General features: G+C 42.8%; 1 protein-coding gene across 10 annotated transcripts in view; it reads left to right on the top strand.

Annotated features, from left to right (window-relative positions):
* The first annotated feature begins 7,198 nt into the window (after positions 1-7,198).
* The window catches only part of POLR1E (RNA polymerase I subunit E), a 93,287-nt gene continuing 82,296 nt past the window's right edge, over positions 7,199-18,189 (top strand). For all 10 annotated transcript variants that reach the window (XR_012127314.1, XR_012127313.1, XR_012127312.1 and 7 more), the window contains exons 1-10: positions 7,199-7,378; positions 7,908-8,011; positions 8,852-8,928; positions 10,474-10,559; positions 12,269-12,327; positions 12,999-13,143; positions 14,759-14,866; positions 15,460-15,556; positions 16,924-17,057; positions 17,912-17,993. Coding sequence is in view for 5 of the 10 variants with exons in the window: in XM_073227462.1 (XP_073083563.1) it covers positions 7,303-7,378; positions 7,908-8,011; positions 8,852-8,928; positions 10,474-10,559; positions 12,269-12,327; positions 12,999-13,143; positions 14,759-14,866; positions 15,460-15,556; positions 16,924-17,057; positions 17,912-17,993 (968 nt within the window). In the remaining 5 variants the exon portion in view is untranslated. The remainder of the gene's footprint in view (positions 7,379-7,907; positions 8,012-8,851; positions 8,929-10,473; positions 10,560-12,268; positions 12,328-12,998; positions 13,144-14,758; positions 14,867-15,459; positions 15,557-16,923; positions 17,058-17,911; positions 17,994-18,189) is intronic.

Below are 18,189 nucleotides of genomic sequence, written 5' to 3'. Positions count from 1 at the left end.
AAGAAGAATAAAGTAGGGGGGATCTCACTCCCCAACTTCAAGCTCTACTACAAAGCCATAGTAATCAAGACAATTTGGTACTGGCACAAGAACAGAGCCACAGACCAGTGGAACAGATTAGAGACTCCAGAAATTAACCCAAACATATATGGTCAATTAATATTTGATAAAGGAGCCATAGACATACAATGGCAAAATGACAGTCTCTTCAACAGATGGTGCTGGCAAAACTGGACAGCTACGTGTAGGAGAATGAAACTGGACCATTGTCTAACCCCATATGCAAAGGTAAACTCAAAATGGATCAAAGACCTGAATGTAAGTCATGAAACCATTAAACTCTTGGAAAAAAACATAGGCAAAAACCTCTTAGACATAAACATGAGTGACCTCTTCTTGAACATATCTCCCCGGGCAAGGAAAACAACAGCAAAAATGAGCAAGTGGGACTACATTAAGCTGAAAAGCTTCTGTACAGCGAAAGACACCATCAATAGAACAAAAAGGAACCCTACAGTATGGGAGAATGTATTTGAAAATGACAGATCTGATAAAGGCTTGACGTCCAGAATATATAAAGAGCTCACACGCCTCAACAAACAAAAAACAAATAACCCAATTAAAAAATGGGCAGAGGAACTGAACAGACAGTTCTCTAAAAAAGAAATACAGATGGCCAAGAGATACATGAAAAGATGCTCCACATCGCTAATTATCAGAGAAATGCAAATTAAAACTACAATGAGGTATCACCTCACACCAGTAAGGATAGCTGCCATCCAAAAGACAAACAACAACAAATGTTGGCGAGGCTGTGGAGAAAGGGGAACCCTCCTACACTGCTGGTGGGAATGTAAATTAGTTCAACCATTGTGGAAAGCAGTATGGAGGTTAATCAAAATGCTCAAAACAGACCTACCATTTGACCCAGGAATTCCACTCCTAGGGATTTACCCTAAGAATGCAGCAATCAAGTTTGAGAAAGACAGATGCACCCCTATGTTTATCGCAGCACTATTTACAATAGCCAAGAATAAATGTCCATCGGTAGATGAATGGATAAAGAAAATGTGGTACATATACACAATGGAATACTACTCAGCCATAAGAAGTGGAAAAATCCAACCATTTGTAGCAACATGGATGGAGCTGGAGAGTATTATGCTCAGTGAAATAAGCCAAGCAGAAAAGAGAAATACCAAATGATTTCACTCATCTGAGGAGTATAGGAACAAAGGAAAAACTGAAGGAACAAAACAGCAATGGAATTACAGAACCCAAAAATGGACCAACAGGTACCAAAGGGAAAGAAACTGGGGAGGGTGGGTGGGCAGGGAGGGATAAGGGGGTAGGAAGAAGAAGGGGGGTATAAGATTAGCATGCATGGGGGGGAGGGAGAAAGGGGAGGGTGGGCTGCACAACACAGAGAGGACAAGTAGTGACTCTACAACATTTTGCTAAGCTGATGGACAGTAACCGTAATGTGGTTGTTAGGGGGGACCTGATATAGGGGAGAGCATAGTAAACATAGTATTCTTCATGTAAGTGTAGATTAAAAATTAAAAAAAAAAGAAAGAAAGAAAGAAAGAAAAGGGGGATTACTCCTTGATAGGATAAAACTATTGGTAAATCAAAGATCAACGCATGCTTTAAATATCCTTAATGTTGATCACTTAAAGGGTGTCAGATGATCAGCTATGGAGGTACTCTTCTGATAATATTCCTTTCTCTTAAAAAAAAAAAAAAGCAGTTACTGTGTGCTGACCTCCAATGAGTTCTGCACACTGGTATAGAGGGCATGTCAAAGTGTGGGCAAAGGGTCTGTTTGTTTCTATGCAGAAGATCAAGGCCTAGCTGGGATACCCAGAAAATGAACTAAGATACGATATGAGGAGGAGCTTCTGGCATCAGCACTCTCTGGAGGACTTGTGCCAGGGGATGATCATCAAAAAGCCTCCACAGGGATCCGGGCGATGCTGCGGCTATGGCTGCGTCCACCCCACTGTCTCCTGGACTTGCCATAGGAATGAGGAGGGAGATGTCTAGGCTGGTATGTGCATATAGTGAGACAACGAATTTGCCCGAATCTGTACTGTTGGAACTCAACCAGGAGTTGGGAGGGGTGCAAGGTGTAGCACTCCAAAATCTTATGACTATAGACTATCTACGGTTAAAAGAACATATGGGAGGTGAACAGATCCCAGAAATGGGCTGCTTTAATTTGTCTGATTTCTCTCAGACTGTTCAAGTACAGTTGGACAATATCCATCATATCATAGACAAATTTTCACAAATGCTTAGGGTGCCTAAATGGTTTTCTTGGCTTCACTGGAGATGGATGGTAATTATAGATTTGCTTTGTTTATGTCACCGTATTCCTATATGTTAATATGTGTGTGCAAATTAGTTAGTAGTTTAAAACCTATACATACTTAAGGTACTCTACAAGAAGATATGTCAAAGAAATAATCAATCCTCCCATGTTTCCTTCCATATGCTACATCTGTAGCTTTTCTTCTTTCTTCCTAATTACAACCCTTAAATAGAATTCGTGCCTCATATCGAATTTACCGAGTATCATAATTCCTCCAGGTGGTAAAGATACCTCGAGACAAGTGCTGGGCATAGAAGCCACAGGGCATAAATCTGCAAAGAAGTAAAAAGCTAACCTTTTCAAACAATATGGCTTCTCTCTCACTTACCAACTTTACATTTCCCTGTATGGCCCCAGAAGATGACTGGTTAGCCAGAGACGGGTAAGATTCCTCAGGGGAGGAACAATCTAAGACAGGCACAGTCGCAGGGGGGCCATCAGGTGAGAATTTGGGGATCAACAGAGGTGAGGCTCAGAACCTCACCCCCCCTGCTTTGAGAGAAATCTTCTGCATCTGTGGATGTTTTGCTGCCCTTGTCTAGCCTGGATTAATACTTAGTCCATAGGCACACACCTGATCATCTGATCATCTACATTTGCCCTCTTACAGCACTAAACTATGTTTTCTACCTTTATCTTGCATCTACCTACCACTTCAGCATTGTATTAAAAATAAAAATAATAATAATAATAAAGGGAGAAATGTGGGATCAACATATAAATCAAGTACAAAAATCAAACAAATATTCATATTTGACCTGATTGTTTATAGGTCATAATGCGTGATCAAAACCGAAAGTTTCTGTGATGAATGCCCTTGTACTGTTCACCATGTAAGAATTTATTCACTATGTAAGAATTCGTTCACCATGTAAGAACTTGTTCGTTATGCTTTAGAAGATTGGAGACTGACGAGAATTGGACTTGAGATGGATTAATGATTGTACATTGATCATTGACCCCCCTATACTGAATTTTATTGTTGTTAACAACCATTTGATCAATAAATATGAGAGATGCCCTCTCAAAAACAAAAACAAAAACAAAAACTAAAAATAGGAACACCATACAATCCAGTAATTCCACTTCTAGAAATTTACTTGAAGAAAATAAAATCACTAATTTGAAAAGATATATGCACTCCTGTGTTTACTGAAGCATTAGTTACAATAGCCAAGATATGGGAACAACCTAAGTGCCCATCAATAGAATGGATAAAGAAGATGTAGTATGTATATACAATGGAATATTACTCAGCCATAAAAAGAACTAAATGTTGCCATTTATGACAACATGGATGGACCTAGAGGGTATTGTGCTAAATGAAATAAGAGAAATATGATTTCACTTATATGTGGAATCTAAAAAACAAAACAAACAGAAGAGAAATAGACTCCTACAGAGAACAGATTGATGGTTGCCATGGGATAGGGGTGGGAAGATAGGCAAAATAGGTAAAGGGGATAAGGAAGTACAAAATTCCAATTATAAATTTCAGCATAGGAAAAAAATGAACAACTACAAAAAGATAACAAGCCTGAATGAGTATGATCCCAGTAACAAAGCTCCAAAACAAATAAAGGCAATAAAGCTGGCAGAGCTGAAGAGAAGTTCTAATGATTTAACAGTGTCCACCCTTGAGTATGCCTTTTCCCTTTTTTGTGATATTCCTAGGAAGCTAATTCCTGAGGGTAAGCATCATGTATTTTCATTCTTATAGCTTCAGAAGTGACTTGAATCATGTTAGAAGAGAGAAAGATTTTAAAACATTTGAAATAATTTTGGAGGGAAGTTTGAGTGTATGTTAAAAATGTTTTTTAAATGTTCATACTCTAATTTATTCCTTCAGAGTCTAGGACTCCATCCAAAGGAATCCATCCAAAAAAGCAGATTAACTTTTATGATTAAAAAGTTCACTGAACTGTTATATGTGACCATGAAAAATTGGGAGTTGCCTAAAAGTTCAACTAGAGGATTGGATGTGTGAACTCTGTAGCAATGTTCAGTGGACTATCATGTGAGATTAGAGAAAATGATTATAAGATAATGTTAGAATTTTTTAAAGAAGGATACAAAATTACAGAGAAAAATCTAGGAAGAAATAAAACAATGTTAACAATGTTTTTAGATGGAGAAGAGATACGAGTTACTCTTATAGTTTCATTCTTTATATTTTCTGTACTTTCCCCAATATTGTACATCAATAGTTATTGGTTTGATAATTTTAAAAAATCTAATAAGTGTTGTTGGGAAAAATGAAAATATCTGAACAGGCTGAATCTAACATGATTAAATTTAACAAGCCTTCATATAAAGCTCCGAATTTTTGTTTGGAAAGCAATTGCATGGATAATGTTTTGACTTAGCAGAAGCAAAGTCAAGCATTTTTGTTTATTTTTAACCTCAAATAAGTTAACTGAACAGTAAAGATGCTTAGAATAAGCACTCATTGATTTCATCAGGTGAAACATGGTATGTATCAAAACGGAGGGGATTGATAGATTATCTCTGATCTGTTCTTTCCAGCCCAGAGCTGGAATATTGGTCCAAGTCAGGCCCCATAGTACAGAGGAATCTGGATTTTGGTGTGTGTCCAGAGGTAGTGACCAGTATGAGGAAAGACCTAGCAATTTTGGTGTGTTAAATAGCTGAGGGGCTGGAAGGAGTTGCTGAGAAGGGGAGGTGTAGGTAGATGGAAAGCAGGATCAGAGTATTTAGGCTTTTTAAGGGCTCAAGGCAGAGGAGTTGGCAATGTTCTGTGTGACCCTTGAGAGCAGAACTGGAACTACAGGGAAAGCTACAAAAGGCAGATTGAGCTCCGTGTAAGGAAAAAACCGCCCAAGGTGAAAAGTGTGCCTTGCAAGGAACGAGTCATCCAAGTCTATAGATATGCAAGCAGAGTCTGCATCAGGGATACGACGGAAGGGAAGGGGAAGACAGAAGGGAGGACAGGAAAGTGAGACAAACAGAGAAAAAGAGAGAAGTAAAGAAAAGAAAGGTGGAAGAAAGGAAGAGAAAAGGTGAGGCAGAAAAAACAGTTTGGAGAGTACATGGTGAGTTGCGGCACTCAGACCATGTGATCTGGTCTGCCTTTCAGGCCTTCATTAGCGATATCCTAAAAGGCCAGCAGATGGAGGTGTTTCCTCAGGAAAGGAGGATTTTTTTTTCTCTTCCCAGCAACCCAAACCACCACCCCTATTCCTTACCTAAAAATTCCGTTTTCCTCTTCTGAACAATGATGCTACGAGATTAATACTGAAGTCTCTGAATTTACAAACAAACATGGTAAAATCTGCTTGTGATGACCCCAGTTCTAATTAAGAAGAGGCTCCTGTAGCTTTCTGCGTTTTGGGCTCATTAGGGCTCCCTCCTATCTTGCCCTATCCCAGTATAGATACATTTATTTATATTTACATGTTGTATATGTGTTTTGAATCATTGTTAAACAATTAAACAACATACGGTTATACTACAGTCCCCTTCCCAACCACCCTGCCATTAATAGTTTGCTTTCCCAGGTAGAATCTCTGTCACTTTGAATTCTTTTTTTTTAAATTAAGGTATCATTGATACACGATATTATGAAGGTTTCACATGAACTTTGAATTCTTAATTGTAGTAATTCTGGGTCTTTGCTTTCAATCCATGTGATATCTTCACTCTTCCACCTGGCTGTAAAGCAGCCAATTCTTAGGACTTCCACAGACTTTGACTGGTAAACTTCTGCCTTAAAAGGGAAAGAATCCGGTACAACAGTGCTTCCTAACCTTCAAGTGCATTAATCACCCAGGGAGGGATCTATACACAGGGCAGATAAGCATTTCCAAACACTGTCACAGAGCTGTGGACGGCTGTCTCCCGAGTCTAGAGCCACGACAATGAAATGCAGCATATGATTCTGGACAGGATCTTTTTGCTATAAAAACATTATTGGTACCCTTGGTGATCTCAGCTTGGTGGGTCTTGAAGAAGAAGGCGATGTGGAGAACAGAGATGAGTCAGCCAGAGTTCTTGCCCTTAACCTCTAACGGTATCTTCCTTTGGGTAAACGGGGTCCCAGCCTGGGTCCATGTTTAAAAGCCTTGTTTGGTCCTCCTCCTGCTCTGATAATTTCCCAAACGGGGGGAAGGGTTGAACCAGTAGCAACAAACGGACATGCCCATCAGATTGAGCTGCCCCTTATAGTCGAGCCTAAAATTTCCTGCCCAAATGCGCTTCAGCCTGCAGGTCTTCTCCCCATGGTCCCTCCTCGCATAATTGGGCCACAAGTGTATGTTTGCCTAGCCATGAGGAGCGATCACGCCTTGTTCCTGGTCGAAGCTGTTTACAGGATTGTGGACAAATTTTAGGTTTAAGGATTGGATGTCCATGTGTGTGGACGGAGGCCCTACAGGGCTGTTTTTTTTTGCTAGTTGCTACATTTAGTTGGAGCTCAAACTGTGTCTTTAAGATAATTATATATTTGAACTTTGCTTTTCAGGTCTTAGTAAGATATAGCAGTAGGAAACACAGACCATACTTCAGCTAGGCCGAGCCGAGAAAGAAGAAACCATACACTACAGCTAAGCCGAGAGCTGCGGGACATTTAAGCGCTTGGGCCTCCGGGAAATGCACAGGCTGAATGCTGGGCCAATCAGCAGCTGCGCCTCCGAGAGTCCGGCCAGGGGAGAAGAGAGACAGAGTCCGCGGAAACCACGCCTCTCCGAGCCCCTCAGAAAGAAGGGTGGGCGGGAATCGCGTGCCTAGCACCTGCGGCAGCGCGCGTCGGGGCTGTATCTGCTGGGGGTGGAGCCACGCGTCTCCGTGCGCGCAGGGCGGGACCCAGCGGAGCCACGCCTCTTCCGGCGTGCGGCCCTTCCTCCGCGCGCGGGTAAGCGTGTGAAGGTTCGGCTGTTTTAAATTCGGGTTCTGGCTGCCGTAGGGGCCGGATGGCGGAGGGGGCGTTGTCCAGTGCAAGGTGGCAGTACTGTGGGGAGCCGGATAAGAGCCAGAGAGCTGTGCTGGGTAAGGATTGCGGAGCCGCAGCAGAGGTCTCCGTTAACTCCCTCCCCTTTCGTCTCGATCTGCAGCGCTTCCCCTTCCTGCGTCGGGCCCCTTTCTCAGCTGGGCCAAGACCCCCTCTTGTCTCCACCGCTACGTGGGGGCTTGGCCAGGCCTCTTCTGTCATCCCACCATCTTTCTGTCACCACCGCCCAGTTGGATGAGCACAACCCAGACCCCTCCCCAGGCCCCTGTCATCTCCTCGCTCACCAGGTCTCATCTGCCCCTCCTCTGGGCAGGGATTCCCTGTGTCTCTCTAGGTCTAGACCAGGCCTCCTCAGTCAGCCCCCTCCCCCTAATTATTCCCTCCTCCCCAGGACTCCCTTTCCCAGGACACCCCCTCTCCTCCCCATCCTCTCTTCCCAACCGGACCAGGACTTCCTTCAGTCCCCGTTTAGGTCAGGACCTGGCCTTCTTTGCCATCCCCATTCGTCCAGTTTCTCCTTACCATACACCTTCTACTGTCATTTAATTGTCAACTCTAACTTTACAGTCCAGTTCTCCAATGGGAAGCTGCGCAATCCAGGGAACATGCGCTTTACTTTGTACAAGAACAATGACTCCACCAACCCCAGGAAGAAGAGTCAGCGGATCCTGGTAGGTGCTCCTGGGGCTAGTTACCTCCACTCTGCAGGCCTCAGGACGCCCCTTGGATGTGGGTGTAAATGGGAGGGTGCAGAGAGAAGAAAAGGAGATATTCCCAGGTGTCCATGGAAGATGGATTTCCTGTGTTGAGAACCACTGTTCTGTAGCGGTGAGAACTGCGTGGGAGGCACTCACACAAGGAGACAAAGCTCAGGGCCTAAGGGGGAGAGGACAGGGCAGAGTGAGCTCAGTCAGAGGAGTCACTGCTTGCCAGAATGGCTTGTGGGGTGGGAATGGCAGTGAATTGTAGCTGAGCCCTCCTGAATAATGGAAAAGAGCTTGACAGCTGAGGTTTAGTATTTCAGGTGAAGAGGATACTGAGGTCAAACAGGGAAGCAGGAAAGCTTGGCTGTGATTGAGGGGTGAACCAGCCACTTCCATAGTCCTGAAATCTATAGGGAGCAGTCATGGGAGATGTAGGCAAAGAGGTTCAATAAGGGCTTGGACTTTGGGCCCAGGAGGTTACTTGTAGAATCATTTTGGTGCATGCCTGTAAATGTTGGGAGCCCAAGGCCTTTCCCACATCCTATAGTGCAGCTCCCCCCAGAACTTTTCAGACTAACTGGAAGCTAGCACTATCTGGGGCTTCCCTTTGAATAGTTCTTTTGTCTTTCTCCCAGGGACACCCCAGATTCACTTAGAGATAGTGGGGCCAGATTGTCTCCCAGAAGCTCTCTAGTTCTGATCCACTGTGGTATGGATTCTAAAACTTTTGCAAATGTGAAAAAGGGAGATAGGTGATTAATACCTTTTAAACTGGTTGTAATGGAGCTTTTCCCCTCTATATTTTAGGCAGCTGAAACAGACAGACTCTCCTATGTAGGAAACAATTTTGGAACTGGAGCTCTCAAATGCAACACTCTGTGCAGGTAGGGGTGGGAAAGGGACAGTGGGTAGAGGAGTGTAGTGGTGGTGGCCCTTGCTCTGCTGTTCTTGGTCTGAATATTTTATAGCAGTGGGAGTTTATCCAGAGAGGTTTACCAAATTCCTGTGTTTGCAGACCCCGTGGGCCTCATACTAGCATGTACACATTTCTGGAAAGGAAGGACTTATATTTGTTGAATTTCCTAAAAGCTGCATTCATTTGTAATATTCCTTAAAAAATTTTTTTAAAGTTGTGATATAATTGACATGTAACATCTTAGTTTCAGGTGTACAACATAGTGATTCAATGTGCGTATGTATTGGGAAATGGCCATTACAATAAGTCTAGTTAACATCCATTACCACACATAGTTATAGATATACTTTTTTCATGTGATGAGAACTTTTAAGATGCACTCTTAACTAACTTTTAAATATACAGTACAGTATTAACTGTAGTCACCATGCTGTGCATTACTTCCCAGGACTTATTTATTAACTGGAAGTTTGTACCTTTTGACCCCCTTTGTTCATTTTGATCACCTCGTTGATTTTCAGTGTTCTTTATTACGTCTTGTTCCAAAAAGGCAGCTATCACTTCTGATTTGGAGTGTGTGGTCAGTAGGCCAAAGCTTGCCTTGAGTTTGCCTTGGAACTAATTACAAGAAAAGGATTTGGTAGAGTCCAAGGCTCCGGGGTTTCTCTCCAACTGGTGATGATTGATGGACTGACTTTAGTCGTCTCTGCCCTTCACTGACTCCCACACCACTCCCTCTTGGTACAGTGAAAATTGTCTAAGCAGGCTATAACTGTTGGTCTGGCATGATGCAGCCACTGTCCCAGGGATGGTATCCAATAGTGAAGCACAAAATAGGCCCTTTCAGAGCCTCCAGTGGACGACCCTGGTAGAAATCAGGTTAATGTGTATATGATTAAAACTATTAACATCATATCATCCCTTTGCAAAGATGCCCTAGTTCAGACTTGTCCTCTCTCCATAATTGCCAAGGTTTTACTTATCTCTGTCTCCATAACATTTATGTGTGCAGTAAATTCTAGTGTAATTCCAGCTGCTTATATCCGGAAAGGGTTTTGCACTACAGCACTTAGCCCAAATGTGATTAGCTACCAGAATCACTTGGTAGCTTCTTCCCCCCACACCCTAGCCCCCAGAACTACTACATGAACCGTCCCTCCCCCTTCCCTCCTTTCCCTCATTTAGAGGATTGAGGATTTCTGCAATAGGAGATTGTTGGTCCTCATGAGCAGGTGATGCATTCCTTAGGGGAATTAGCACAGCAGGAAGGTTGAGGACTTGACTTTTCCTGCATATGCTTCCTTTTATTTATTTAAATGAATTGAATTTAAATCCTTCGACAAAATACTAGGCAAATACTTCATTTTTTTTCCCTGTAGTTAAGAATTGGCCTATTTTTCTATGATGAGTGCCTAAATCCATAAGAAGGTTACAAACTGTTAAGCAGGAAAAAAGTTGTATAAACAATACCTTTTGAATAATCCATTGTCACTTGTATTCCTTCTTTATTCAGGCACTTTGTGGGAATTTTGAACAAGACCTCTGGCCAAATGGAAGTATACGATGCTGAATTGTTCAGCATGCAGCCGCTGCTTTCAGGTAGGACGCTGAAGGGTCACAAAAACACTGCCTATTTTACATTTGCTGGATGGATTTTAATTTCTAAAACGCATTTTGTAGTTATTTTTTAAAGGGTGCCTTTCTGCAAAGGTTTTCTGTTTGCTTCATTTGAAAAATTTTAAGAGTGTTTTTGCTCAGCAAGTATTTCTTAATGACCTACTGTACTATGCTCTAGGCAAAGGTTTGGGGTTGTGGAGATAGCAAAACATACAGATCCTATCCCATGGTATTTACAGATTGGCGATCAGAAGCAAGTCTTACTTAAAGCAAGCTGAGTAGTAGTCAGAACAGAATATTGATGGGCATGTCTGATACTCTTTTCCATCGAAGGTCTTTCTGAATTCTTAACTGTTCTAGTAGGGGTATAGGCTTTAGAATCTCTGTAGGTGATGGAAGTTGTTTATAGGTTGGATGGTAACTTTCATGTTGATGAGAAGTGTCTACACTTTATGATTTGGGAGGTTTATTTTTTCCCTAATCCAGTGGGAGAAGTTGCATTGCTTCTCTGCTTTGGTATCTTAGGATGCTCAGGGCTAGAGTGGGATCTTCCAGAATGCTAGAGAAAAGGGTCAGACTCAAGGGGCCCCTGTTGCCTAAATCTTAAATATTGAGAACTGTGGCAGGGAGAACATTAGGGAGGAGTGTTAGGGTCCTGGTGACTCTGCCTGGTGCCTTCAGAGGCATTCATTCTGACTTGATTCCTTCAGAGCAGTAGTTCCAGTCTTTTCAAGAATCTGATAAGAGTCTGGACCTCCTTTCCAGAAGTATGCATAATACACAAAAATATATATATGAGATTTTCTATATAATTTTAAAGGGCTCTTAAGTTCCAAAGCCCATCTGTGAATTTCTTAGGGGTCCATAGTCTCTAAGTTAAGAATCCACCGCTTTGCAAAAACACAAGTACAATTAAAATACCTTTCAAATGGTCTTATGACTTTCAATGAGGCAAAGAAAATTGTTCATTAATTTGTTGGTTAAACAAATTTTTGTTTTTACATGTAAAAAGTTTGTAAATACTGGTTTATTCTAGCTAGCATACATAAACACACACATTTATTGGGCCCTTGTCATGTGCTAGGCACTGCTCTGAGCGCTTCCTCTGCACTATATCATTTACTTCACATAACAACCTTCTGGGTAGATATTGTTATTCCTTTTTTATTAATGACAAAATGGGCACAGAGGTTGAGTGACTTTGTCAGGAACATACTGCTGATCTTTATGCAGGGTCACTCCAGAGCTTGTGCTCCCATCCACTCAATTATACTGCCCCTTAAATGAGTACTTTGTGGGAGAGTAGAGAGTTTCATGTAAGAATCCATACATCGTGCTTATGCCTGCTTTTATAGGGAGGGCAGAACTATTTACTGGAAAGACCTGAGGGCTTGCTTTCTGATCCCATCTCTGCCTCTGCCTGGTGAACCTTCCTGGGGCAAGTCCTTTCCTGTGGAGGCCTTTGTAAAGGGAAGAGGTTTTACCAAATGACCCCTTCGTTATTCTCCAAGGTCTCTAACTAGGTCCTGAAGGTGTGTACTAAATGTTCACAGTATCCACTCATCTTAAGCTTTGGGAAGTCCCGTAGTAAAGAAATGTTTTTTTCTTACATTAGTTGTTAAATATTACTATCTGTAGGCCTTATAGTTTACTTTTTTTTTCTTTCCTGTTTTTGTTTTGTGTTTGGATAGATGAATCAGTTGAGAGTGAATCAACACTAGAGAGTCAGACCAAAACTTTTAGAGAAAAGGTAAGTGTGAAAGGACCTAAGACATGGGACCTGATGCAAGTTCCTCCTCGGTCTTGGGTTTCTACACCAGTAAAGAGAGCTGGCTGAACACAGGGCTGTGGTTCTGGGCAATTCCTACCTGCAGAGACCTCCTGGGCAGTCTCCTTTCTTGGGCAGCTATACATGGCTCTGTGCCAATGTTTGGGGATGGTTCTCTGGGCAGATAGAGGTGTAGTGTAACGTTTATTTTTAGGATTTAACCCAAGTTTCAGAAAATATTGGTTGTAGTCTAGAAACCTCCACATTAAAACAGACTTTAGGATTGTCAGTGTAAAAGGTTTCTACGAAGCTCATCTCACCCCAGGCTGGCAGACTGATGGATATTTAAGTGCTGTCAGGAATATTGTATTGAAAAGGGGTGTAAGGCCATCTTCAGGCTCAGAAGGACAGAGTGAGTGATCTACTAACAGTGTCTGTCATGGGTGTAGGATTGGGAAATGGCAAGCTGTGTGCCACAGATTTACCAACCCTAACTCTAGTCAAGTATTTCCATTTCACAGGTGGAGATACTTGATTCAGTGTATAGGTGAGGTAATCATGGCTCAGAGAGTCTGAGAGTTTCCCCATAATCACACAGCTAGGAGGAGCAGTGACCAGCCTGTCTGCATTAACCAGATTTTTCTCTTGCACAGATGGATTCTTGCATTGAAGTCTTTGGTACCACCAAACAGAAGCGTGCTCTGAACTCTAGGAGAATGAACAGAGTTGGCAGTGAATCTTTGAATTGTGTGATAGCTAAAGCTGCAGAGAATATTATTGATGCAAAGGGTGTGACTGGTAAGCAGCTGGATGTCGGGGTGAGAGTCTGCTCTTGGGGACAGCCTTCTCTCCTCTTGGGCTCTCTCACCCACCTCACAGATGGTAATGATGGGGGTTGGGCTGGATTTCTTCCTGCTTCTTGCTGAGTGCTTTTTAGGGAACAGATTCTGGAAGTGGTAAAGAAACATCTGACATGGCCTATGCTCAGCTCATGGTCAAGTGGAGGAGGTAGCCGTGGGAACGGGTATGTGCATGCCCTGGCCTTGGTGCCGGGGTGGCAGCCTGCATAGTAAAGAGAAGTGAGGCCACCTCAACTCACTGTAAGTCACAGGGAGGTTTTAGTCAAATAGGCTGATGCGGTGGCGATGAACTGAGCCTCTAGAGACAGTGTTCCACTTTGGGGCTGGTGGATCTTTTTCTGCTCCCAAACTCCTCAGCAGCTCCAGGATTCAACTGTGTTGTATAAAGATGTGTTTATTGTTCAGGTGCATTATAAGAACTTAAGAGAATATGTATGAGAACTGTTTTTTAATTAAAATGGAATTTTAGTAATTCTTAGAATATCTTTCCGTATCCTATGACTATACAAATAGTTTCCTGTTTTCTTTCAGTATGTTGATAATTTTACTTTTTACATTGAAATCTTAAAGTTTTGGGATTTTCTTGGCTTGTGGTACAGACCTAATTTTATATCTTCCAAATGGTTAGTCATTTGTCCCCAACACCATCATTTCCTTTTGTAAAAGATGATTTAAAAAGGCATCTTTATCATCTTCCCATATTCTTAGTTGCAGTCTGTTCTGTGGTCCTGACTGGCTACTCCTGTAGCAGCATCAGGCTCTCTTGATTAAAGTAGGCTCATCATCCGGTTTGTGGTCTGACAGGGTAGATGTGTCCTCTTTCATCCTTACTTTTCACAAGTGTATTGGTTATGGTGGCATGCTTTTTCTTCCAGGTGATCTTAAGAATTATTTTGTCAAGTTCCTCAAAATCCATGTGGGATTATGGGGAGGAGCAACATATTTGCAATACTGTTTTCCCACCAGGAACATAGACATTATGTCTCTCCATGTATTCAGAGATGTACTTTAATATCCAAGTAAATTTTTAAATCTTTTTGTTCGGCTTACCTCAGCTATTAAAGGACATTAAAAAAAAAGTCATTTCCCCTCATTCTGCCAGACCAGCTGTTACAATTTTCCTCAGTATACTTGTCTATGTGTATACTTAATTCTTACACAGTTGTTCTTATAGGATAGTTAGTTTTATATACTGATTTTGTTTTTACTCACAACATGTGGAGAAGTTTTCTGAAAGTTAAGCTATTAAAGGTTCTTTTGAATATCCCTCACCTTTTGCATCTCATATCATGTTGTGAATATTTATTAGCCAACCTGTCTTCCAGTTACCCTTCACATTATTTGAGGGGGACCATGCAGTATCCACCTTCTCTAGTGCCTGGTTAGGTTTGTGTTTGGTGTACACTGTAGTCCTGGAGGCCCACATTGGCAGAAGCATTCAGAGAGGGCTTTCTGGGCCAGTTGTGATCTCAGGCACACACATTGCAAAGACTGTTGGGGAACTTGAAGCCAAACCAGGATGATAACAGCAGTAACTCTTCTTTATTGAAAAGCTCTGGTCAGTGATGCCATCCATGATGACTTGCAAGATGACTCCCTCTGCCTGCCTCCCTGCCATGCCGACGCAGTCAAGCCTGACGATGTGTATAAATTTGAAGATAGTATCCTTGCTGTAATAGAAATGCTGCCTTATTTCACGGGTTGGGGTATGTGCACATGAGTGGCATAGCCAGGTGCTCTAAGCAGTCTGGTCCCGTGACACTCACAGAAGCTACCTCCTCACCTTAGCAGTTGCCCCAGTGCTGTTGCTGGGAAGTCAGCAAGTCTTCTTCACTTGCTGAGGGAACCTCTTTTGGCATCAGTTTCTCAGCCTCTGGGATTCAGTATTTCTTCAGCAAAATTCCAAATTCCCACACTCAGCCCTGTGGGAACTATTCTCCTTGAATATTCAAAATAGGATTTTTAAGTCATCTAATACCCAAAGTCTTGGGCAGGCTGATGAGTAAAATGACGGGTTGGAGCATAGAATTTCCCTCCTTGTGGGTGTAGTCAGGTGAAAAATGCCTGCAGTGGCTTGGTGATAAGTAAAGAAGACAGTAAAATCCAGAGAGGGCAAAAGCTCTGGGGAAGTGAGTCCCAGAGCTCTGCCTGCTGTACACAGATTTTCCCATCTCTGAAATGAGACCACCTATGAGATGATCTGGCTAGTGGATGTTTCAGTTTTGGTCAGATTGTATTCTTGACCTGCAACTAGTTCTTTCCCCTGCGGAGTATGAAGCTCTTCAGGGCCCATCTGAAGCTTTCAAGAATATTTCATCGGAAGAACTGCTGAAGATGACTGAGGAGAACAGGTAACCCCACTTGGGTGGGTGGAGTATCGGGGAGTGATGTTGGGAAACAACAGCAGTCAAACATGAAGCAGACCTTCGGGCGTAGGTCAGTGAGGATGTATATCTGTTCAGCATTTGAACATGAGTTCAAGTCAGTGTTCTTTGGAATGTTTGGGCTTCCAGGCCCTTCTTCTCCCAAGGCTGTGGGTGTCATTCAAGGGCGAGAGTTGGCCTCTGAGTGCGTGGGGCTTGTGGCTGAGCAGAGGGTGGTGAAGCCTCAGATCTGGGGCTGGAAACTGGAGCTGGCCTTTGGCCTCCAGTATTAGGCTGATTGGCACCAGAGAGACCCAGGTGTTGGCCAAGGAGTAGAGGTGCCCGCTGAAGTGATGGTTAATCTGTGATGATTTGCTGAGTAAGCTTTTCTAAAGTTAAATTTCTGTGTTAAATATTAAATATTGTACCTTTTAAATCAGAGATTATCCCCCCTATTTTTTTGCTTTTGAATTTTTTCTTTTAATAACTTCAACTTGAGAAAATAAAAAGTTGTCAACACTAGGTTGGTTCCCCTGACTTAAAAAAAAGGCTTTTTTTTTCTCTCTTTCCAAGATCCATTTCCACAAAAGAGCTCATGACTAGTTCTTGCTTGTCTTAATGTGGTTGTGGTTCAGAGACAGGTACAGAGATCAGCTCTGGGCTGGGAACCTGGAGAACAGGTCCGTGACTCTGCCAGATGTGCTGGGTAGGCCTTCCTTCTCCACACTTCCAGTTTCCTATGGGCAAAATGATGCCGCTGTAGATAATCTTGAAGTTTTTTATCTCTGTGAGTCAAGATCCTCGTAGTGGTAGAATAGTATATAAGAATAATAGCTAACATTGATTGAACCCTTATATGTGCCAAGCACTGTACTTGCATTGTCTTACTTAATATGCAAAAAATCTATAGGAGAAGGATGCTATCACTGGTCTCAATTGTTAAGTGAAGATGATACACAGAAATGTACAGCAAATGTACAGAAACTTGTCTAAGCCACTTCATGGCGGAGGATTCAGACTCAGGCAGGCAGTCTGACCCCATAGCCTATGCTCCAGACCACTGCGTCAGGACTGGGCAACTGTGGCCCATGTGAGCAGAGTTTTATTGCTCTGGTTGTTCATTTATGGATTATTGATGGCTGCTTTTATACTCCAGTGGCAGGTCTGAGTAGATGCAAAAGAGACCTCATTGCCCAGAGGCCTAAAGTATCAGCCATCTAGCCCTTTACTGCCTCTGTGCTAACCTGCATTCCCCTGTTACAAGGAGCATTAGTAGGATGGCCTTCCTCAGCTGGGAGGGTGGACAGCTCCTAACAGCAGTCTGACACATGCCGCCTTTCCCTCCCTTGTTTTAGCCACTGCTCCTTTGTCATAGAAGCATTGAAGTCTTTGCCATCAGGTGAGGAGAGCCGGGACCACCAGGCCCGATGCATATGGTTTCTGGACACCCTCATCAAATTCCGAGCACAGAAAGTGATTAAGCGGAAAAGTAAGTCCATGATAGACATTTTATTCTAGTTATTTCAAGTCCATTAATTGTCTGTTAGACCATCCCTAATAAGAGAAGAAAATACATATTTGTCTAGATCTTTTCTTTTAACTGTGTAACAGTGCGATTCCTATTTCTGACATGCTGAGGACGTGGCAGGCTTTTCTCATCTGAAAATGAGGACAGGTTGGATTATGTGATTGTTCTGAGGTGACATTCACTACTTCTGTTTTGCATTAGGCAAAGCATAATATCCAGTCAAATCAGATGAAAATTTTAAGGGATTGTTAGACAGATGTAGGGAGAAAAATTGACCTTGCTTATGAAGTCTTGTGGCTGGTTTGTGTCAACTTACTTCTGACTGGGAGGGGAAAGTGTCAGTTCCTGCTGGTGACCTGTGTCGCCTATAGCTAAGGCCATGGGTGGCTGGCTGCCACAATTATATCCACCCAGAGTTGGAAACCCAGCAGGAGACACCTGTGACTTTAGGTACAAGGTTTATGCAGTCTTGTTACTGTGGTCCAGAACCCAAGAGTCTATGTTTTTCAGTATTTGCTTAATTCTTAATTTCGCATTCTGGTGTCCCCTCCTTTTCCTCTCCCTGGGCTTTCCTGACAGTCTCTTTTGCTTTCTAACATCTTTGTGTCTTTAGACCTCATCAGTCTTATTTTTCTTGTCTCTGCCCCGTCACAAATGTCCCCTGCGTGTGTGGTCTGCAGGCTGAAGCACACCTGCGCACATGTTCATTTGATAGTGGCTGTTCTTTTCCATGGGCCCCTGCTTCTCCCAGCTCCTGAATAAGTTGTGGTCAGAGGGTATTAGAAGAAAATGATCAACTCTGCTTTGTATTGTAGGTGCCCTGGGGCCTGGAATCCCACATGTCATCAACATGAAACTGCTGAAGCATTTTACTTGCTTGGCCTACAACAATGGAAGGTCAGAGGGGTGACTTCTGGGGCTTCTGCCTGTAAAGGAGAGAGCAGGTTGGGGAGGGTGGTGAGAGTGAGGAGAAGGGGCTTGGATTGAATTTCATGTCCACAGAGACATTGTGTTGAAGAGAGCACTGCCATTGGAGGGGTTCTGGGATCAAGAAAGTTTAGGAAACACTCTGTGTTCCGTACTCTATCCCCCT

The sequence above is a fragment of the Manis javanica genome, chromosome 2 (assembly GCF_040802235.1).
Source record: "Manis javanica isolate MJ-LG chromosome 2, MJ_LKY, whole genome shotgun sequence".
Lineage (NCBI taxonomy): Eukaryota > Metazoa > Chordata > Mammalia > Pholidota > Manidae > Manis > Manis javanica.
The sequence above is the reverse complement of the archived record's forward strand: the minus strand, read 5'-3'. Positions and strand labels throughout refer to the sequence as shown.